Source organism: Antechinus flavipes, chromosome 1, assembly GCF_016432865.1.
Source record: "Antechinus flavipes isolate AdamAnt ecotype Samford, QLD, Australia chromosome 1, AdamAnt_v2, whole genome shotgun sequence".
Classification (NCBI taxonomy): Eukaryota; Metazoa; Chordata; class Mammalia; order Dasyuromorphia; family Dasyuridae; genus Antechinus; species Antechinus flavipes.
The window spans coordinates 693,528,328-693,552,231 of NC_067398.1; the positions used below are offsets into that span (position 1 = coordinate 693,528,328).

The window sequence follows — 23,904 nt, forward strand, 5'->3', positions numbered from 1 at the left end:
TTATCAGGGGGAAAAAACTAATATGGATTATTTAGATGCTACATTACAAAGCAACACTTCATAGATTTTTTTTAAAAACATAATTGAGGAAAGTACTTAAAAATAAATGATATAAGTGAAAGTTACCAGATCCACGTATAAGAGATGAAGTTAACTCATAGATAACTGGCAGCACTAACTGCGATTCGAGAACAATTCCATCCTCACTGAAGAAGTCATTATAAATCCACTCTTCATAGGGATCTCTATCAGCTCCAAAGGAATTCTAAATACCAAATGATAGGGGAGAAAAAACACAAATAAAATAGGCCACACAATCTCCAACTGCTCTCAGAGGAACCGACATCAGTCATACCAATGTAAAGAACTTGGTTTTTCTGGGAGAACAAGTAATCACTGGTTAAATCTTGATACAAACAGTCTCTTATGTCGAAAACTATATTCTTATAATCTGTAATATAATGTAAATTCTTATTCTAAATTAGGGGAAAAGGAGTCGGGTCAAGTGAGGCAGGGAAAGCTAAAATCAAAGCCTGTGAAAAACAGGGCAAAGGTGAAAAGAAGGGCAGCTGTCTTCTGAGCCCAGAAGGGAGAGAGGCAAAGAACATAAGACAAGCATGAGTTTGGGATATATAAGTGAGTAGATTGTTATTGTTAAGCTCTTGGGTTCAAATTCTGCCTGTGAGTCTTTCCTGTCTTGGGTTAATCACATAAGCAACCTGGACCTCAGTTTCCTTACCTATAAAATGTAGAGACTGCACAATCTAGATCTAGAATATAATGAAGTTAACTGAATTTGCTGCCATTGCAATTTAAGGAAATTTGACACTACTCTATTAAAAATACATTAAAACCAAAGACATGCTCTGGTTCCCCTTGATTCTCAAGGGGAGGGTTTACTCTGCTCAAGAACATGAAAATTCACATGTGTTGGGTCACAAACAGGGGAGAAGAAGAAGCAATGAATTTCTCAAATGAACCTCCTCAGTACAAGTTGCTTTGTGAGCTGGGAGCCTTGGTTAATCACATTTATTGAAGCCATAAGTAGAAGTAGCAGGGGTACAGTGGATCCTCTAGGACTGGTCAGGAAAACCAGAATTTAAACCCGGTCTCCCATGCTCACTATGTGACTCCAAGTAAGTCTTCTGCCTGCCTCAGTTTCCCCTCCTACAAAATAGAGCTAATAATAACCACTACCTCCCAGAGGTGTAGCAAGGATCAAATGAGACGTCTCTAAAATGCCTGCCACATAGTAGGCAGTTAATAAATGCTTGTTTGCTTCCTCCCTACATACTAACATTGGGGCATGGAAGACAGCCAGAATAAATAATCATTGTAGACAGATTGGCCAAAATACCCAGATCCCCAACAAGATTCCAAGAAGGAACAGCTGGGCCTCTGAAGTGATGGGGACACACAGCTGCTGCTTATTTTCCTGCTTTATTGTCCCTTATTTCTATAATACCAGAATTATTATTCTATTCAAGAATTTTAGGAAATAACCTCAGGGTGCCTCTCAGCTGTGCTGGAGAGGATGGAAAATGGCCTGGTTGTGGCAGGAAATCAGCATATGGAAGGAAAGCCCTGCACAGAGTGCACGGATGTTCAGGGAGAGGAGAGTGAGAAAGACCAAGTGGACAAGAGGCTTGTTACATGCTCAGAAGGAAGAGCTGAAGACAAAGGCCAGGGCCAGCCTAGGAGCCCCCTCATCTAAGGGAGTCCAGGCCAGCCTGCTGCCAACTACCCCCAAGGCCTGAGACTGAGAGGTGCTGGGCTGTTGGAGAGTTGGGGCTGGCTCATCTGCGTCAAGCAGCTCAGGAGCTCTCAGCTGCACTCTGGGGGAGAGAGCAGGAGAAGGAGGTCCAGGCGGAGTGCAACATGAACTTCCAGACCCTGGGATACAAAGCCCAAGCAAGAAGTCAAAGGGGCAACAACGAGGGATGCTGGAATGGCCTTTCCCAATGTGTGTGTGGAGCCTGTGACACAAAGGCCAGTCAGTAAGACCATCTCTGCCGCTATGACTGGGCCATCACTGGGCTAAGAACTAGCATCAGTCTGTAATCTAACCTAGATTCTGAATTTGAACAAAATGACTATTTCAATAGATAAGCGTTCAACTATCAAGCCAACCTTGTAAGAGCTGGCTTCAAAAATTGGAGTAAAGTCCTGACCTTTTTATCCAGGGAAAGAGCTTCCAGAAGTTGGAAGGGATTTCAGAACCCATCTAATCCAACCCAGTGAGATGAGGAGGCAGCAGGTGGTCGTGTGGACACACCAGCCCCATCCCCAGCAGTTGCCAAGATTTTACTTTACATCAAGAACCAAACCTGCCTCTTGGCAACTCCCACCTTCTGGTCCTAGTTTGCTTTTTGTGGCCAAGCATTCCAAGTCTCATTTTCCTCATGAAAAACCCTCTAAAGACTTAAAGAAAGCATCACGTCTACTTTGGGTCTTTCCTTTTTCAGGGTGAACAAATATACCCAGTTCCTTCCACTGATCTTCATGGCACGATCTCCAAGCTTTTGCCCATTCCAGTTGGCCTCTAGCTTACCAATGGCCTTCCTAAATCATGGCCCCAAGAACTGGGCACAAAACTCCGGAACGGGTCTTGCCTCCCTGGTATTACATCCTATACCTCTCTTAATGGCCACCTCGGCTCTCTGGGTTTCCATCATTGTCTACTCATAGAAGGTTCACAGTCCACTAAGATCTCCAGATAAAGAGCTGACTAGCCATACCTTCATTATGTGGGAGTTGTTGGCTTAAAGTATAAGAGCATAAAAAAAAATAAATAAAATAAAGTATAAGAGTATAAAAGGTATAAAGTACAAAAGATTATACTTATTACTACAGATTTTCATCTTATTAGATATGCTCAAATACTTCATATTTTTGAATATGGCTCTCTTATCCATCTGAACTGAACTCTGCCTCTCAGTTTGGTATCATCTCCAAGTATGATAACTCATAAGTAAAAATATTAAATAGCAAAGAGCCAAACCCAGAAACCTGAAGTATTCCACAGGAGACTTCTTAATGAGATGACAATGACTCATTAATGATTATTTGGTGGGTTTATCTATTCAGTCAATTCTGAATTCAGCTAATCCTAATTTTGCCCAGCTCATGTGAGTATGTCTTTCCTACAAATATACCAAAATAGATTCTGGCAAATGTTTTGCTAAGATTTAGATAAAATATATCAACTGCAATCCCTTAACCTACCAGTTTAGCCATCATATTAATAAATAAAATAGCCTGGCATAACTGGTTGGTGATAAAGCTTGTTCTTTGAGATAACTGGCTCTTCATCTAGATCCCAGCTTCTTAAAATCGTGTTTCGTGACCCCTCTCATATCTGAATGTGGGGGTTGCAAAATTATGATTATAATATCAGTAAATATTTGATTTGTTTACCTATTTTATATACCTTTATATTTGGAGTCACATAAAAATTTCCCAAGTGAAAAAGGATTATGAGTGGGAAAAGTTTAAAAAGCCCTGATCTAGATTCTTGTCTAGGAGTCCACAAACTCAAAGAAAAAAAAGAATATTGAAATATGGAATTTCCTTTGATTGTTTCAAAACATGAACCTATAACCCAAAGAGATCATAAAAGAGGGAAAAGGACCATATGTGCAAAAATGTTTGCAGCACCTCTTTTTGTGATGGCAAGGAACTGGAAACCGAATGGATGCCCATCAACTGAGGAATGGTTGAATAAGTTATGGTATATGAAGGTAATGGAATACTATTGTGATATAAGAAACGATGAGAAGATTGATTTCAGAAAAGCCTGGAGAGACTTACGTGAACTGATGCTGAGTGAAATAAGTAGAACCAAGAGGACATTGTACACAGCAACAAGATGATGTGATGATCAGCTGCGATGGACTTGGCTCTTCTCAACAATGCAGTGATTCAAGGCAATTCCAATGGACTAGGGATGGAAAATGCCATCCGCATACAAAGAGAGAACTAGGGAGACTGAATGAGGATTGAAGCCTACCATTTTTGCTCTTCTTTTTGTTAGCTTTTCCCCCTTAATTCTGATTTTTCTTTCACAACCTGACTAAAGGAAATGTTTAAAATGACATTAAAATGTATAATCTACATCAGATCTTGGGTAGAGGGGAGGAAAGGGATAGAAGGAAAAAAAATTTGGAACTCAAAATCTTACAAAAATGAATGTTGAAAATTATCTTTACATGTGATTTTTGGAAAACCAAAATACTGATAAAACAAAACAAAACAAAAAATATCATGATCTTGAGCAGAGGTCCCAGATGCCACTAGATTGGTAGGAGCAGGAAACAAAAAGGGTTAAGGATCCTGCTTTAGCTGCAAAGAAACCATCCATTTAATACTTTCTAGAATCTTGCCAGGAGTAAAGTTAAACTCACTGACTTACAATAAGTTTGCTGATTCTAATCTCTTGAATAATAACAAAAATCAGGACATTTGCTATATTACCAGGACAAAGTATCAATCAGGCTTATATTGTCTTAAATGACTTTGGAGAAACCTAGCTCCTTTCAAGGGTCAGGAGTAGAATAGAAACAAGAAAAAGTGGGGAGCACAGCCCATCCTTTCAAGGAAAGCTACTTAGACCTAATGCCTCCAGCTTCTCCTCAATCTGGGATCTAACTTCCTCTTTCCACTTTTCCCTCCCAGACTAGTGGAACTAGTATAAACAATTCTGCAAGTCACTTAAAAACGGAACACTGTAAGCTAATGGGTATATATAAAAGTTTCTTAAATAAGAAATTCAAATAGACAATACCTTTGTGAGAGTTCCACAGTCCTCCATTTGGCACTGTCTGTAAATCTCCATGGCAGTTAAAGTATATTTACACATTTCCAGAGCATCTAATAAAAAGTCTGGGAGAATTTAAAAGATGCATCATCAGTCTAAATTTAAGAATCTTTTTACATAAAACAGTTATTCAGCCAATTCCATTTAAAATTTTCAAAATGAAAAATAGAATAGAGGAGGTTATTATTGAATTTTGCCTTCCTATGAAACATTTTTCTGGCACTCTGGTCTGTATATGAGATGTCTCTCTTCCTTTCTCTGCAGAGATGAAGGATTATGGATGTGGAACACTGCATATACTGTCAGACCCAGTAGTTTTTTGGTTAATTTTGCAGAACTGTTTTTTCCTTCTTTTTCTTTCTTTCTTATTTTATGTTATGAGCGATACCTCTCCGGTGAAGTGAAAAGAAAGAGATGTATATGGAAATAAAAATGAAGTAAAAAATAAAGGACATCAAAAATCTTCCAAGAAATTAAAAAGTTAAATTAAAAAAAAATCAGGATCTAGCAAAATTTTCTCAAACCTATAAAGCTGAATCAAAATAGATGATGACAGACAGACAAACAGATAGATATAGAGATAGATGGATAGATAGACAGATATGGAGTCAGACAGATAGAACAAAGTGAACATTAAGAAAGAAAGCTCCACTGTGTGGCAGATATGGGGCTAAGCACTGAAGACAGAAATTCATGAAGATGGAAGGTCCCCACTCTGGGAGAGCTCCTGTTCTATTCGAATGGGAGAAGACAGCACCCAGAAGGCAGCTAGAATGGTGGGAGGGCAGGGTTTTGTGCCAAAGAAACAAAGATAAGGAGGAGAAGTAAAGAGAGGCAGTTAAGGCTTGAGATGATTCACTGCTGGGATTTTACTCAAAATAGCAGCATCTGAGAGAGGCACCCATCAGGAAGAGCAGGATCTCTTTTCCTGTGGTCAGCAATAAAAGGATTTACATTTGAAGTATAAATCAAGAGTCTATAGGAGAGAACAATAGAATTGAAATGCCAATCTGTAAAACAGGGCCAGTGTCTATTTGATTTAATTTCTTGAGCGCAGCAAGCCTGAAAGCACTCAAAGCTTCCTTGATGCTAACAATGCTCCAACCTCACCTGGGCTACAGATGGTGGCGGCCTGGCACGCCAGCTGATGGATCTCCAGAGGAAGGTTCAACCTTCAGGAACAGTTAGTGGAACATCTGCCCCCAACATCTCACAAAGTTTCTGACATGTCAAAACCAGCACTCTTCCCATGTTGGGACTGCAGTGATACTGAAACAAGTCCCTTTGGAAAAAAGAAAAGCAGGAAGGCACACAGTTAGAGCGCTGGTCTCAGGAGCTGCGGTCCTTGTCTTTGCTTGTATTAAAGGAACACTATCAATACCAGCGATTAAGAAATGCCGGTAGAAGCGTTTTGACTCGGACGTCGTTCCTTTTTTGGTAGTAAATGCCGAGTGCATCCAGGCTGAGGCCCATGTCATAGGACAAAGTTTAGGCCCTGATCTTGGAGGGGCAGATTCGCTCTGTGGGTAGAGAGAAGGCAGGCTCTGAGGTGAGGAGAACCTCACTTAATTCCAGCCTCCAACACTTCCTAGCTGTGTGATCCTGGTCTAGTCCTTTGTCACCCTCTGAGTCTCAGTATCCACCTGACTCCTGGCCCAGCACTCTGCCCACTGAGCCACCTGGCCGCCTTCTGGGCAAAAAGGATTAAGTGCCTTATCCGAGATCCCACTGCACTAAGTGTCTGAGGCTACATTTGAACCCTTCTCACGTCCTATCCACCAAGTCTTTGCTGTCCTGCGCTATTTCTGTCAAAGTGATATCCTGGCTTACATGTGTGAACAGGCCAGCGTGACAACCACCACCCAAATGCTTTCACAGAAGAGCTCAGCTATGTGAAAGGAGAAAGCCATCGCCATTTTCAGATCACTGGGCAGCCCCTGCAGTCACCTGCAGAGCTGGAGGGCTTCCTCAACTCTCCCTGACTTTAAGGTCTCCAATACCACTTCAGCCTCCAGGTCTTCCTCCGACACCAGCAGACCCAGAGTCTGTCTGTACAAACTTGATCGAAGAGACGCACTCTTTGGGTTAGGAGGGGTCTCTTCTGGGGTCTTCCTGGATTTCTGCCAAGCCTGAGAAACTTCCTGGTTATTAATGGGTTCTTCATGAAGTCCAGCTATCAGTGAATGATTCCTGTAGTCTTCAAATGGAAGGAAGAGCTCAAAATCCTCCTGTGACAAAATAAAACAAGATGGGATCCCCAAGTTGTTAGCAACCCCCATTATTCATTCACGCCAAGACCCTTCTGCTATGAATCCCACTTCTCAATGCAAAGCGAGCTCCATCTCAATAGGACATATTTGTCTTTGTCCCCCAATCCATCTGGCACAGAGAATGGATGAAGTTCTTGTTATGTGTCAGTTCCTGGATCCAGTCTTGGGGATAAAAGGCAAAGAACAGACTCATCCCTATTCATAAGGATTTACACCGCAACAAGGCAGGCTCCAAAGAGATTGCGAAGTATACCAAGAGTAAGTAAAAACAGGAATCACAAACCAATAAAAAAGAGGCAAAGACAAGGGGACTTGAGAGGGGGCACTGAAAGCTGAGGGATCCCAAAGGGTTTCACCAACAAGGTGGAATTTGCCCTGTGTCCCTCAGGAAGACAGGGATGGAGGCCTTGGGGAAAGGGGGTGAGGGTGGAGGCAGTGCACACCGTGCATAAGGAACCAAGACGAGGTCTGTCTGGCTTTCCTTGTGGACAAGGGAGCTCGAAAGAGAAAGTTTGGGGTTTTAAAAACTCCACAGAGAGCAGCATTGGTGCAGTGGGTAAAGTGCCAGGCCTAGCGCCAAGAGGACCAAGTTCAAATGCGACCTCAGACACTTACAAGCTCTGTGACAAGTCACTTAATTCCAAATGCCTCCAAACCCTCCCCCCAAAACCTCACTACATTTTATTCTAGAGACAATAGGAAGCCAGTGGAATTTATGAAACTGCAAAGTGACCTGGTCACAGGGTCTAGGACAGAACAGGTGCTTCTCCATTGTTCTTTAATTGTTTTCAGTCCTGTCTCACTCTTGTGACTCCATTTGGGGTTTTCTTAGTAAAGACACTAGAGTGTCTTTGCCTGAAACTTGCTTCTCCAGCCCATTTTACAGATGAAGAAATTAAGGCAAATTGAAATGACTGCCCAGAGTCACACAGCAAGTATGTGTCTAGGGCTTCTTGACTCCAGGCCCAGGATTCTACCCACTGAGCCACATCAGGTGCTTACAAAATGCTTATTGGAAGAATTGCTCAGATGTTAAAATTCATTTGTGCAAATGAAGCTAACACCAGTACGTCTGTATGTCTCATGTAAAGGACTCTCACTAATGAAACTCATATTTAGGGAAATAAATCCCTCTTTCTGTCTCTGTCTCTGTCTCTCTCTCTCTTTTTTTAAACAGTGCTGGATTATCGAACAGTGCTGTTGACTATTAGAATACTTATAAGATAACAAAAGAAAGAGCAAGATCTTGCTAACAAATAACAAGAGACCCAAAGCTTTATTTTTTATACATAGATAAAGGGAATCTGTATTTAAACTCAGCAAAATTGGATCTGTCTCCCCACAGCTTACATTTAAAGGTCCACCAATCAATCCCCTTCCAGGGAAAGGCTGGAGCAGGCACAGCCCCCTTACTGTGACCTACTGAGAGCTGGTTCTTGATACAGAGAGCCCCCCTAGGGGAATACACGAGAGCACCCCTGGAATCGGGAAGGGAAGGTCCTCTTCCACCTGGACCGTGTGACCTAAGGCCAAGAGTCTTAAGCTCACGAAGACTCAGACAACATGGAAGCCTAGCTGCCACCAAGAGGCTCTGTCACCATGAAATAAGCTCTTCCACCTAGGCCAGCAATGGCCTTGAGCTGGGGACAAATGCAAAGGAATTGTTGACCAAGACATAGGTTCTGCTTGTTTAGCACTTTTAGCACCAGCACACTACCTGTGTTTTATGTAGCTTTGATTATTTTTAACATAAAATGATTTTCCACTTAAAGTTCTTGCATGCATTTGATATCAAATGGTATATATTAAGAATGGCTCTTGGAACCTCTCTTTACTATTTCCCTCTTCAGAGTAAAAGCATCGAATGAACCAATGAAAAAGTGCTTATTATGTATTTATTTATCAGGGGCCAATCAAGGGGGAGGAAAATTGAGGAGAATTACATTCTAATTGGAGCAGATAATGTGTGTGTGTGTGTGTGTGTGTGTACGCTATCTGTCTATATCTATCCATATCTACTACATGTATACACATACATCTATCTATATCTACATCAAGATAATATATACAGGAGCAGAAAATATATATAGGAAATAATATATACACTACACACACACACACACATACACAGATAAAATAATAAATAATAAACAGAACCTGTAACTCAGATCTCTCACCTGTAAGCTCCTAATGGTTTTAAATACTTTTAAGTTTTCGTCACATTCATCCAACTTCAGAGGGTTTTCTGTAATTAAATTTTAAAAAATAGTAGCAACAAATTATTACAAGAGTCTTAAGATGCACACACTGACAGATTCTAGCAGAAAGGATGGCTAAAAATGTAACTAATTCTCCTTTCAATCATCTTTAACAGATTTCCTCAAGCACTGGGGCAGAAAGGATGAAGTAGACTACAAATAGCTTGATTATTCGAGACAAAGAAAAGAAGAGAGGATTAGAAATGAAGGGACAGAAAATTCTGAACTCACTGATATTAAATTTGGAAATGAACTGTAGCATTTGCTCTCAGAGCAAGGTTATTTTCCTACTGACCTGGCTGAGGTTAACAATGCCGTGAGTTTGCATTGCCCAGACCACACACAAAGGAGGGAGAAGGCAGGTAGCTGTGGAGAAGGCTAGATAGCAAGGAAGGATAGCCTGGATCAAAAGTTAGCTGCTTTTTATATTGTGACAAAAGAATTTCTGGCCTAGAAGTCTTGCTGCCATTGCCAGAAAAATTCTGCCTGGATTCTTTCTCAACACTTTTATTTGCTTGAAGCAAACAGGTCATACATGAATGCAAGTCTGCAAAACTGAGCCTGGCACATAAATTTCCCCGACTCCTGAGGAGAATCCTCTCCTCTTCCCTTATGACATATATATATATATGCACTTATCGTTCCCTCCTGCTTTCTGCAAAATTTTACAGACCCAACCTGCTTGTGTATTTCCCATTCTATGCAAGATAGATGAATCCTGGGCTCTCTGACCTCCCCTCCCCCCCAAATACAGGTGAGCTTGAACTCTGAGCATAAATAAAATCTGCAGAGAGCTATCTCTGGCTTGTTAATTAGGTAATCAATGGACTCCATGGATAATTCTTATCACAAAATGAAGCCAAACAAGCACACAAGAAGTACTGTGAACTCTTTCAATGAATACGTCTATGGCATACAGATAATTCAAGTTATTTTCCTAAGAGGTTGCCTGAGTCAAGATATCTTTATGGAACACCTACTATGTGTCTGACGTTGTGCTGAACCTGGGGAAACCAACAAAAAACAGTCTATACTTCTATGAAGTTCACAGTTTAATGGGGGAAAGCAGCCATATACAACTATGTACAAAGAAGATACAGACAGAATAAACTGGAGAAAATCAAGGGTCCAGCAGGATGGTGCAGTGGATAGAATACCAAACCTGGATTCAGGAGGACCGAGTTCAAATCTGGCCTCAGACAATTAACACTTCTTAGCTGTGTGACCCTGAGCAAGTCACTAACCCTAATTGCTTTACTGAAAGAAAGGAAGGAAAGGGGAGGGGGGAGGGAGAAAGGAGGAAGGGGAGGGGGGGGAGGAGGGAGAGAGGGAGGAAAGAGGGGGAGGGAGGAGAGAAAGGAGGGAGGGAAGGGAAGAAGGAGGAAAGGGAAAAAGGAGAGACGAGGGGGAGAAGAGGAAGGGTGAGGGTAGGAGAAGGGAGGGAGGAGGGGGAAGAGGAAGAGGAGGGAGAGAAGAGAAGAAAGAAGGAGGGAAGGATGGAGAGAAGGAAAATCAAGAGAAGAAAAGCATTTAAATTAAATGAGACCAGGAAAGGCTTTTCTGCAGAAAGTGAGACTTTTGCTGAGATTCAAAGGAAGCCGAAGGAAATGAGAAAACAGAGAATTGTAGGCATGGAGAAATGGAGTGTTTTGTGTAAGGAATAGCAAGGAGGACAATGTCACTAGATTGCTGAATATATGGAAGTTAAAAAAAAAAACGGTGTAAGAAGACTGGAAAGTTAAGATGTGGCCAGGGCTTTAGAAGCCAAACAGAGCAATTCCTATTTGAGCTAGAAGGTAACAAAGAGTGATTGAATTTGGCTGAATGGGGCAAAAGTGTGCTGAGCTTGGGACTTTCATCAATCAATTTGACAGCTGAAAAGAGGAAGCACTGGAGTGGAGAGAGACTGGAGGCAGGCAGATATCAAACAAGGTGGCCAGGGTCCCCCCAACAGTTCACAAGGGCCAGAGGCAGGATTTCAACTCTGCTTCTCCTGATTTAAGTCAGGTTCACATAAGCAGCATCACAAAAGTTGACTGTGGGTATGTGTCCCTATCCTGTGAGGAGAACAGTGGGGAGGGCTCACCATCCCATGGAGGAAGGAGAGCACAGGGGAAAAGAGCTGGAACAAGTTCAGAGGCCTGGGACCGAGCACCAGTTCTCAGCTAACTTGACCAATGACCCCTATGAAGGAGTCAGGAGGCAGAAGGGCAGTGCCCGAGTCTGTCAGAGGGAAGGCCCTTCCTGACTGGATGAGCCAGCAAAGCTGACAGCTGGTGATGAAACACTTGAGATTTATCTTGAATCTCCTTTAAAAGCATAGATTGGGGAACCACCATGAACTTAACAAACATTTATTAAAGACCGAGGTGGCGAGGCACAGGGCTAGGCACAAAGAGGGGAAGGGCTCACAGAAGGAGGGAGAGCAGGGGAGGAAGCAGCGGAATCAAGTTCAAGTGACTGGGCAAGTTCGGCAGTGAAAGAGAAGGGCAACTGAAGGCCGAGATCCAGGAGGAGCTGGAGAGATGAGGGAGCTGACAGAGCTGACAGAAAGGTGATTAGCCAGGGTGGGGAAGAGAAGGAAAGGCGTGAAGAGGAGCTGGCGGCGGTTAGGAAACGTGGCAGGATATCCAGAATATCTAAGAATCACAAGGCAGGCCAGAAACATCAACAAAAAGTTCTTGAGCAATGGTGGCCAAAGCAAGGGCCTAAAAGCGGCAGATGGAGCAAAGGCGGGCCAACTCAGGCTATGGCGCTGTGAGAGTCAGCAGTGAAGGATCCAGGGAGAAATGTGGAGTGTTCCAGGCTCAGGTTAATGCTGGAAGGTGGGAAGAGTATGAACTCAAGGATGACAAGAAACGTGGTTCCAATGGAAAAGGAAGGCAAGGGACCCAAGGAAACAAGGGAGCCTTGTGGGGATGAACAAACAAAAGGCAGCCCTAGGAGGGCACAACAAGGGGAGACTCATAGAGAGGCTGGTGTATCTGGATGATGGATAACAAGGAAGGTTAGAGACAAGCAGAAAAGGTGTTTAATCTTAGAGGATAGGGAAAATGAAGGAAGCTCAGATGGTAAATGCAGAAGCATTAAAGAGCCCCAAGCTTCCATTAAAGAATTAAAAAGTCTCTATGCTACACCAAGAAATAAAATCACAACAGAAATCTTGCCTTTCTGAATGTCACGTAGAGCTTTGATAATGTTTACAGTTGTCCTTACTATGGATATCCTCTGTATTTTATCCTGAAATGCAAATGACTCAATGAAATTCTCTTCCACCTTAGATTAATTTTAACAAAAAGCAAAATACATTCAGAAATCTACAACAGTTTTAAAGAAAAAAAAAAAGTCCCATTAATATTGTCCCAACAATAAATTCAAAAATCTGTGACAATCTGTTTATACTTTAGGTTAGGTACAATTGCATTAAAAGAATTCTGCAATCTTCAAATAAAATTCTTCCTGTTAATCCTCCAATGGTGCTTGCTGTAACTTGTCTGGTCGGCTATAATATGTCTGGTAATGCTTGCAGTGAAAACACAAGAGCTACCCTTTCCCCTTTCCCATTTCCTGTGAAGGACTTCAGCTGGCTGCTTTCTTCCTTTCCTCTTCCCAACTCATTCCTTGCAATGTTCTTTGTAGAGAGTTTCTGACCATATTCAACACTTTGGTCAGAGAGATTGATTTGGATTGGACGCTACCCACCCCCTGTCACTACATGACTATGACAAGAGAAAGGTTAAGCCAAAGATCCATCCTTAGTTATTAGAAGAGCCAGAATTCAAATCCAGGTCCTCCAACCCCAAATCTAGTAATCTTTCCACTGCTCCCGCATGTATATGAAGTGCTTCATAAACTAGTTTGGATTTGTTGTTTAGCTGATTAGTTATATCTGGCTCTTTGTGACCCCATTTAGGGTATTCTTGGTAAAGATACTGCAGTGGTTTTGTCCTTTCCTCTGCAGCTCATTTTACACATGAGGAAATTTAATTGGCAGAAGACAGTGGGAAGGAGGGTCCAAAGCACCAAGCTGGCCTTTCAGATTTTTTCATCTCCGGGATTATGCTCAACTCCAAATCACATGGAAATGAGCAATTATTCTATAACTCAGGACATCTGCCTACAAATTCAGTCATTAATCCACTCGTGAAATTTAAAGAGATAGATCTTAGTCAGTCTCTAAATCTATGTGACCAGCCCCAAATATTCCCAAGCATGGCCTGATTCCCATTCTCGAGACGCTTCATCAAATGTAAATAATACCTCTTGGGAATGATCTGGTTCTTCCTGGAGTGCTAAGCGTGCCCATATAATCACTCTTTCTGCAGTTTTCTCAGCTTCAGCAGGAGGCAGGGATTTCAAGAGAGATAGGCATTCTTCACCCTACAAACATTACAGGAAAATGTCAAAAATGGACGTCATTTACAATTTGTCCCCATGCCTTGTCTTTTGTTTTTCATTTACTTAAAGATGAAAGTGTCTTTTAAGAGAATATAGATTAACAGACAAAAGAGCCACTAAAAGGCTTTGCAAGCACCAAATGCTCTCCACACAAGCCCATGCTGAAATGAAACTCAATTTCTGCTGTATTAGTTTTAAGAATCACCAAAAAAAGAGACCCACCAACATGAAGAATATGAAGTGAGACCTGCCATACTTTGGATCCATGGGCACAAAGATAGGACACCAGAAATGATTGTTTCTGGTGTTATGGGCCCATAAGAAATAAAGGGTTTGAAGCTACTCTCAGTGGCCACAGCCACAAGAACACGGGCTCTCCTTTACCCCCGAATCATGGCTCACACATCTGTCAGTGCAATTCACCGGTTCTCTGAGTCAACGTACCTGCTCTCTGCTTATCAGGTCAATGATCCTTAAGCTGTAGATTTCATCTTTAGACAATAGATATGCTTGAGCTACCTTTAAAGCATCTTCGAGAGAGGTTGGGCCATTTTGTTTAAGGATGTATCTGATGACTCTCTGAAACAAAGCACAAATCAATCTTACTTTTTTTTGGGAAATTATGCCGTAAGGATAAAGAAATCTGATTAAGAGAACCCAGAACACCTCGGGAAGTTGTATATTCTTAGAAAGGGTCTTCAATTATGATTCTAATGTAAGCAAAGAGCTGAAAAATTTCTTACTCCAAAAAAAAAAAAATGACAAAAAAAATTTTAATCTATTTTAAAAAACAGTAATCACAGATAACAAACTATTGAATCTTAAATGGAACCTTAGACACTCTTTAGTTCAATTCATATATTTTTTAATTGTGCATTCGTTTCAATCACATCCAACTATTAGTGATCCCATTTGGGGTTTTCTTGGCAGAGATACAGAAGTGGTTGGCCATTCCCTTCTCCAGCTCATTTGACAGATGGGGAAATGAGGCAGACAGGGTGAAGTGACCTGCCCAGGATTACACAGCCAGTAAGGCTTTCTATCTCAAGGTCTGGTGTTCTATGGTGCCATCAGCTTCATTTCAGAGTTGAGGAAACTGAGGGCCAGAAGTGTCCTATGTCACTGGAAAAGTCGAGACTGAGCCTAACTTGGAACCAGAGAGTCCCCAGATGATGCTTTTAGAGAAAAAGAGCTCCATTGGCTTCTATGACGCTGCTAAGAACAGAGGGAATTGACGGAGTAAATGAGTGCAGACTCTTCCTTACCATTATCTCCTTGTTTAAAAGATGTGAGTCTCTTATTCCATAACCTCGTAGAAGTTTCTTCATCTCCATTAATTTGTAACTTTCCTGTAATAATTTCACTCTAGAAAACAAAGGTCCTTGTACAGTGAGCAGTTGCTAGCATTTTTACATAGCACCTACTATGTGACAGGGGCACTGTGTGTGTGGCACTTTACAAATGTAATGTCACTGGATCCTCCCCTTGGCTCCCTCACTCAGAGAGATCTAGGATCTCAATTCACTCAATTAGCAGACATGTACCAGGCTCCACAAAGTTGATGAAGGAATTGCCCCTAAAAAGAAAGCTCACCACCTGACTGCTGCCCTCCCTAGAGGGCTCTTGCTTACATTTTCCCAAAGATCTGGCCCAGGGGTTCTCCAACTTGCTGGGGGCTTTCCTCAGTTTCTCCCAACATTAGTGTTAATATTGTTTAATTATTTTTCAGTCATGTCTGATTCTCTGTCAGCCCATCTGGGATTTTTTGGGCAAAGATAGTGAAATGGTTTGCCATTTCCTTCTCCAGCTCTTTTGACAGATGAGGAAAACTGAGGCAGACAGGATAAAGTGACTCATCATACAGCTACAAAGTGTCTGAAGCTGAATTTGAACTCAGGAAGATGAGTCTTCCTGACTCCAGGCCTGGCACTCTGTGCACTGTGCCACCAAGCTGCCCACTGGTATTAACACAGCCCATTGAAATGACCTAAATGTTAAAGGTTTAACAAAATGGATTCTTACTTGGGATGGTCCATTTCCAAATGCTTCTTCACCAGCTGTTCTACGGCTGTGCTCCAGGGCACTACGGCCCCATACATGATCTGCAGCACGGCGTCAAAGATGAGCTACAAGAGTCAGGCTGCCATTACAAGAAATCCCTATATTGTGGTGCGGGGCCTTCCCCCTTAACTTCATCCCACCATTTGTTCACATCTCCTCGTCTCAAATTTTCTAAACAAGGTCATGCATATTATTTCAACTTACCATGCATGCATGTGGCCACTTTAGGGTTATTTTGCTGTATTTATTTTAAACAATATTCTGATTTCATTTTTTAAAAGAAATTGCTATTTTCAAGAGACAAGTTTCCCAATGCACTCATTTGCACTGTTAAAAGCTCTGCAAATTCAGGATCTTCCATAATCTGCCTCTAATCTACCTCTCCAGAAATTATCATCATCGTCTTCTTTTTAAATTACCTCTAAAACCTGGTACTTCAAGCATGCTGGTTTATTTGAAGTAGCCCAACCATCTCATGACTTCCTCCGTCCATATCTCAACTCATGCTGGTACTGGGATGCCCTCTCCTTTGATTCTGGTATCAAAATCTGACCCATCCATCAAGGGCTAGTCTGAATGCTGCCTCTTCCCCGAAGCTTTTTTATACCCCAGGCAGAAGCAAGCTCCTCCTCAGAAATTCTCTAGTATCTATTATTTATAAAGCATTTACCCCATGTTGCTTTTTATCATGATTATGCATGGATGTGCCTCATCTCTTACACGAGGTTGTAAGATTATTGAAGGCAGGGATCATATTCTGTCTATTCTTGTACTTAGCATTCTGCACATAACAGGTGCTCAACAGCTATTTGTAGCATGGATAACCAAAATCGAGATGCAGTACATCCCAGCTGCTGAGTAGTGGGTACTTACATCCACATCAGACAAACAGCCTATAATCGCCATGGCTTTGGACTCCCAGGAAGTCTCAAAGAGTGATGCAGATTTGCAACTACATCTCTCCAACATATCCTGAAAAATGAGAAATAAATCAGGGAAGAAAAATCAACTGCCTTCAAACACAAAGGGATGGCTGCTGAATGGGAAAACCCCATAATTCTTGAGACAAGATTCAATCCACTATTAGGACCAGCAGTGTGCTGAGAAACCCCAGAGCTGATGTCTAGGAACTTCCAGGAGTCCAACATCTGGTGTGCATCCAGGACACAGCTTGCACATGAGAACGCCTGAGATGAAGCTCACCTTAATGTACAGCAAAAGAAGTGGTTCCTCTTCCAGCTTATGCTCCTTCATGTACAATTTTACAAATTTTTCTAAGACGGAAGGAATAAGTTCTGGGGCCAAAACTTTGTCAAGCATCCGAAACACAATGGTGGTAGTGTTCTCCTAAAAGCCGGAAGACAGAAAACCTTGATCTGATAAGCTCTGAGTAGGAGGCAAGAGTGCTGTGAGGGTAGCCATTCATGGAATCAAGCATTTTACCTTCTCAAACTCAGAGAGAGCCAACTTGCAATTGTATTTCCTGTACAGTTTGATTAGGTTTTGCAGGTTATTCACCAGCTTCTTCAAATGGCAGACTTCTTCAGTGTTTTGATAATCCTTCTGAAATAAAGCATTGTTAGCACACAAGCATCTTATATGTTACAGGATTAGCTCTTACACATCAGCCAACAGCCCTCTCAAGGGCAGCCTACTCTTGCCATCTGCCCTGCGGTGGGCCTCCTTTACAGGTAGCATATTGTCTCCCCCAATTAATATGGGAAAAGAGCAGAGCTACCGCCTCCTCCCATCTGTATCCCTAGTGTCTCACAAATGCTTTTCTATACATTCCTTCACTTATTCATTCTGGAAGGATTTTTTTTAAAGGCTTTCATTGTGTATTCACCCAGGCCAAAGATAATTTCTAAAGTAGTTTACTTTTTTAGAAGACTCAGGGTAACTCTAGACTAACGTGCAAATTTATCAAGGATCCATGATTCTACCATATCACATGTTTTTATCTTGGTAGATAAATTCCAGTGAGTTGCTTACAGCACGCAGAGGATAGTGTCACACATACAAATGTCATACAACTAAATAAGGGTCACATTTAAACCTAAATGCACGTCCGACTCTCTTAACTTCAAGCTCAAGTCTCTATCAAAGAAGCCTTTCTCCAGGGCAAGTCTTTTCCTCCTCATTATTAAAAACAACAACATAAAAAGAGCTCATATTTATATAGTGCTTTAAGCTTTTCAGAGCACTTTATGTTTAATATTTCACTTGATCTGGTAATTGAACACAGGATAAGACTTAATATTGTCAGTCTAGGAGCTAAAAAGCTAAAAAATCCACAACATGAGACTTCTATTTTTGTCAAAGTATTTTAAACTAAATTAACTTATAACAGCTTCTGAATTTGACAAGTTTGTCAAATTTCATTTGACAATTTAAAAATCTTACACATGAATCTGAATCATCTAATCATCTTATTCTAGCATTCAGCATGCTGGAAAAAAATGCTAGCATTGACGAGACTTGTTTCAAATCCTGCCCCTAATCCTGACTATATACAGTCATGGGTAAGTCGCTTAACCTCAGTGCAACTCAGTTTCCTTATCTATAAAATAAGGTTATTAATATTTGCATCTTACAAGGATATCATGAAGATCAAATAGATATTTGTGATAAGCACTTAGCACAGTACCTGAAACATAATAGGTACTATATAAATTCCTTATTCCCTTTCTTTCCCTCCTAAGAGGAGAGTAAAGAAATTCTCCCCAAGAAATATCAAACACCATCTTATGAGGTACTAAGAACTTAATGTTCAAGAGACAGAAAAAACAACAGATATTTAATTAATTTCAGAATAAATCCACAGAGGATCAAGAATTCTATTCCCTGAGCTTTGTGTACTGGAAATGAAACTTCATCTTATAACAATGCTGTCCTAAGGGTAACAAGTCCATTGCAAATTCTTCTAGTGAGTCCTTTTGGAAACTTGCTCTTTAAGCCACAAAAATCTTCAAAATGATGAGATGAACTCTGGCATGGCTTAATTATTCAAATTAAGGCTGTAACTGGACTAATAAAGCCTTGACAAACCAATGTTAACCATGGTTTACTAAGAATTTCACTTTTTAAAAGGAATTTATCATCTTTACTAACTGGAAAATGTTCCCTTTAAGTTTTTTTTTTTTTTCCATATTGTTTTTTCAATGGAGGAATTTATATTGTTCTTTTGAATAATTTCAAGTGGCCAAAAAAATGGATTAATGAAATACTTTCAAAATTCTACATCCAGAAGAAAAACACAGAGGGGGTGAACACAGGATAAGAGCCCTTTGCCTATTTCCTGATGCTCCAATTCCTCACAATGGATTCACAGAAATTCTCAGGGCTTTTCTGCTACATAACTTAACATAACTTTATCATCTAAACATCATACCAACACGATGGACTGGCAGGAAGACATCCACCCTAAGGAATCTGGATTTTCAGATATAAAAAACACTTGGGCCACCTCAAGTCCATTCTCTGGCCAGTTTGCCTGTAAACAATATCAGATACCAAGAGAGATCACTAGGAGAGCCACCAAAAGAATTACCCAGAGCCTAAGTCTTTTTCAGTATTAATTACACTCTTATTACCTTATCAGTTAATTCAAGATTCCTTGCTGCTTGCTCCAACCATTTTGCAAGGATTCTCTGAAAGAGAGAGATTGTTCTCAAACTAAATGCATGCTCTTGTCCCTGTGTGTACACAGAACTCCAAAAAAACCCATTTTCACACAAAGTAAGAACTGCTGTTAAATGAATGGACTCTGAGGAAAAAGCCAAGGAAGAAGAGAAAGGAGCAGATCCAAGAGGCTGAGCTGGGGAGCAGCAGGCGCTTACCTGCCCATCTGGTAAGATACTTTTCACAAATGGAATCACATCACTCTGAAGCCACAGACAAAGCTCTCGCATGGGGATACTTGTGCTAATTGAGTTCAGCAAAGTGTCCAGCTTGTTCACATCAAATCTGCTCTCAAAATCTGCCTAAAAACACAGTGAATTATTTGGATTTGTTCCTAAGAATTTACACAAACTGACGGAGAGCTGTATCAGCAGAACAGCGAGCCATCAGGAAAGATGCTCTGTCCTCCAGTAGCAGACAATGTACAAGCTGACTAGTCCCCTAGGACGGTCTGCACTTTGTGAACTTCGAGATCAATATATCTTCCCAGAACACAGCCAAGACACCCACTAAGAAAGACAAAGGAGGTTCAAAACTAATACCTAATATAACTTTACAGTGACACAATAATATTAAGATATAAAGGTGCCTGACATAATAAATGCTTTTTGTCACTGACTTGATAATGAGCTCTGCCATTCTACCATCAATGAATAAAATGAAAGATGGCAAACAAATAGAGAGAACCTGCTCTGGTTCTGGCTCTTACTGACTCTATGACTCAGAAGCAGGTCATATGATCTTTTGTGCCTCAGTTTACTTATTTGAAAAAAAAAGAGTGTATCACAAAAAGGATGACTTGTGAGCACATGCATGCTGCAAATATCTTTTATGATCAGAACCACAGGTGGGTGGTTCCAAGATCAAGAAAAGCAAAGAGGTCTCAATCATGGTAAGATGTTCCACAGACAATTTAGGGTAAAAGCCGAAGAAAGTGAGCTGGCAATTTGAATCAAGAGAGGGATTACCTTCACTGATGGCAATGAACTACTGAATGTTCATAATGTCTCCTGTGAGAACAAGATGCTGCAAACCATGAGCAATGGTAAGTTATTATTTTTATTTTTGAGGGTAGCAATAACACACACATTGATTCTGAACCTGTGATACAATCCCAATGTAGAAAAAGGATCAAGCTTTCTATCTATTAATATAAAACTTCGGCACTTGCAGGTTTTTAATCCATTGATTTCAGAGGGCAACCACTTATCCTATATAAAAGATGCAATGGGCCCTCAAATCATAGTGTAGTGTCAGATTTAGGGCTTTTCACAATAGAAGAACAAAGATTTTAAGATGATACAATTAATGTTAAATGTTTTCATATTGTCCATTTGGGAAAAGTTATGACCTATATACCTAAAGGTGCTTAAAAACAATCATGCGGAATCAGGATTCCAGGTTTGTCTTATTTTGTTGAGTTTCTAGAGAGCTGGATGATAATGCAAAAGTGAGGTGAGTGAGCTATATATTGCTGTCCTGAAGAAATATGGGAAAGTGCTTTGTCACCAGAAACTTGGCTGCCTGTGGAAAGCTCAATGGAACTATTTGTTCAACTTGCTATCATTATAGCATGATCCATCTCCCACCCCAAGCAGCCACTGAGTTTCACTGATGCTACTGAGGATACTTTCATTAATCTCCAAACAAATGCATTTGGGTCATTTTTGTAATCTCAAAAGAATATGAGAAATTCCACTTTACTTTCACTGGGGAAGATGGTGCATTATAGATCGAAGACTCCAAATCTATGTTTGAATAATAAAGAACAGTTAGACCAAATGAGAAAAATTCAGAGTAATGAATCAATTATTCAACAATTATAATGGAGCCATACTGTACCTTCCAAGTTATTTCATAACCAGAGAGCAAATTTACATCTTTGAATAGACTGGAATAGAACATTATTTGCTCCAAGTGGTAAGAAATTTAAATTCAACATGTCATTCCTAAAAGATTAATCTCCGGTGTTCATTTAATAATCTTTCCATAAGCTACGGAGTCATTCAAATAAAAATATAAAATTTCTTACTCGATGACGAAGCCAAAGAAACTGTGCACAAGAAAGGTTTCCCTCTTTTAGCTGAAAATAGATATCCTTTAGAACATCTTCATTTTTCAGAAATTCAATCCAACGGATTCCACTAAGATAGCAAAAAAGAAAAAAGTAATCATTTGTCAGAAAATTATTCCATAATATGAATTATACATGTGACACATATGGGATAGATGGGTTTTGCAGCGAGTAGATAGAGCATTGCCTGGAGTCAGAAGATCTCAGTTCAAATCTGACTTCTGACACTCCCTGTGTGACTTGAAGCAAGTCATTTAACCCCTAATTACCTCAGTTCTTTAGTTGTAAAATGGGGACTCAATGGAGAAACTCATGGCGAACCACTCAAATATATAAAATTGCTAAGAAAATCCCAGGGATAAGGGGTGATGAGTCAGACTGACTAAACAACAATATTTGGGCAAATCAACAAATATAGATTAAAAGAAACAGCAAGGAGAGGGGGGGATAAAAATATGAGGAAACAGGGAAAGGGGAGAAGATTCTAACCAAGAATATTAAAAAGAATTTTTTTATTTCTTCATAAGGCATTAATTTGACCATTTAGCAGGAAATAAAATCCTGAATCACCAGAAAACAAATTTTGTTTCCCTTTTCTAGCTTAGCTAATAAAAATAATTCATCTATGATACATGCCATAGATTTAATACATAACTTAAAACTTAAAAACCGGTAAAAATATAAACCTGAATTTGTCTGGTCCAAATGCTCCATAAAAAGTAGCCAACTTGGCACGGGCTTTTAATACCTAGAATAGAAATAAAATAAATATATACTGTTTCCATGCAATATTTCTCTCTCTTTTTTAATTTAAAAAAAAAAAGAAAAAAGACAGAAAAGGAAAACTAAAACAAAAATTAGAACATTGTCATGTACCCAACAGAACTTTGGGGAGAATACAAAATATATGACAATAAATTGCCAGTTCAAAGGATATATCTATATACATAAAATATAGAACAAATTTTATTCATCAGTGTCCAAATTCTCCTTGTTGGTGGTTTTTTTGTTTTCTGCTGCACATTTTTTATTTTATTTTTTTTTCCCCTTTTGTCCTCACCCCTTCCCCAAACAGGCTATAACTAATCACAGATATATTTATATATACTTATATATTATATATACACATAGACACACCCACACAACCTGCCCCATACACATATATCTATATAGACATATACATAGAGCAACATGCACACACACATATATACCCACATGCATTCATCCATATGTAAACATGCATCGAAAACAATATTATAGTTCACATAGATTTCTCTCTTGATTGAATCATTAAGTTTGACTATCTAAAATCAAAGATTACTAGCCATATTTTTTCCCTAATAAATTATATTTCTGATCCTTGTAGAATTTATGTATACCTTTTCTTTCCTATCCCTGCTAACTCTTCTGCTTTAATTCTGCTCCTTAACTTGCCTTCCAATACTTAACTTCCTACTACCTATGGATCTCTTCCTTGTCTTCTTTCCTCATCCTTTGCTTATCCCCTTCACACAACTCTTGCCCCTTATTTCTTTATAGGTTTTGGAGGGTGCTATACCCTTCATGGTATATATGTAGTGTTGCTTATTTAACCCATTCCTGATGTGAGTAGGTTTTAGAAAACTTCAAGTCCTCTTCCCCCCGATAATGCCTCATTATCTACTCTTCCTCTGCACTTCATTTGTGTAACAAAATTACTATTTTTAGTTTTTCCTAGGTGGCTTCGAGTTTTAAGGGTCAGATCATACTCAACTCTGCCCCAATCTTTACACCCAATTGCTAAAGTCACTTTTAAACATACAGTATACATTTCTGTGTAAAAAAAAAAAAATAAACAATTTGCCCCTGAAATTAATCTTTGATACTAGCTCTTACGTATTAAATTTTCTCTTGAATTTGGGTTTGGTTGAAAGTACTGAAAATATGCAAGTTTGCTGAATGTCTCTCCCCCCACCCCCCATTTAATAATATAATTTTGCTAGATATGATATTTTTGGCTTCAGGCTTAGTTCTTTTGATTACAATATATATGATTCCAGAACCTGATGGCTGCTGTTAAATCCTATACAATTCTAATTATAGTTCCAGCATATTTAAATTGTTTTTTTCTTGCTCCTTGCAAATTTTTCTCTTTGATCTAGAGGTTTCAAAATCTGGCAATGATATTCCTATATGTTTTTCACAGAGTCTTTTTGAGGTAATGACCAGTGGATTTTTTTTTTTTTTTCTATTTCTACTTTCCCCTCATGTTCTATCACTCCAGGACAATTTTCTTGGATTTCTTGCATTGTATCAAGGTTCTTTTTTTGTCACAGCTTTGAAGTAGTCCAATTATCCTTATATTTT

General features: G+C 40.0%; 1 protein-coding gene across 1 annotated transcript in view; it reads right to left on the reverse strand.

Moving 5' to 3' along the window:
• Positions 1 to 23,904, reverse strand: part of KNTC1 (kinetochore associated 1) — a 90,056-nt gene that overhangs the window by 39,844 nt on the left and 26,308 nt on the right. The window contains 19 exon segments of the mRNA XM_051972711.1: positions 127 to 265; positions 4,784 to 4,881; positions 5,927 to 5,986; positions 5,989 to 6,098; positions 6,764 to 7,044; positions 9,264 to 9,331; positions 12,512 to 12,584; positions 13,605 to 13,724; positions 14,187 to 14,321; positions 15,008 to 15,107; positions 15,765 to 15,868; positions 16,677 to 16,775; positions 17,007 to 17,150; positions 17,247 to 17,366; positions 19,195 to 19,296; positions 19,397 to 19,453; positions 19,643 to 19,786; positions 21,517 to 21,628; positions 22,245 to 22,306. Of these exon segments, the coding sequence (XP_051828671.1) occupies positions 127 to 265; positions 4,784 to 4,881; positions 5,927 to 5,986; positions 5,989 to 6,098; positions 6,764 to 7,044; positions 9,264 to 9,331; positions 12,512 to 12,584; positions 13,605 to 13,724; positions 14,187 to 14,321; positions 15,008 to 15,107; positions 15,765 to 15,868; positions 16,677 to 16,775; positions 17,007 to 17,150; positions 17,247 to 17,366; positions 19,195 to 19,296; positions 19,397 to 19,453; positions 19,643 to 19,786; positions 21,517 to 21,628; positions 22,245 to 22,306 (2,128 nt within the window).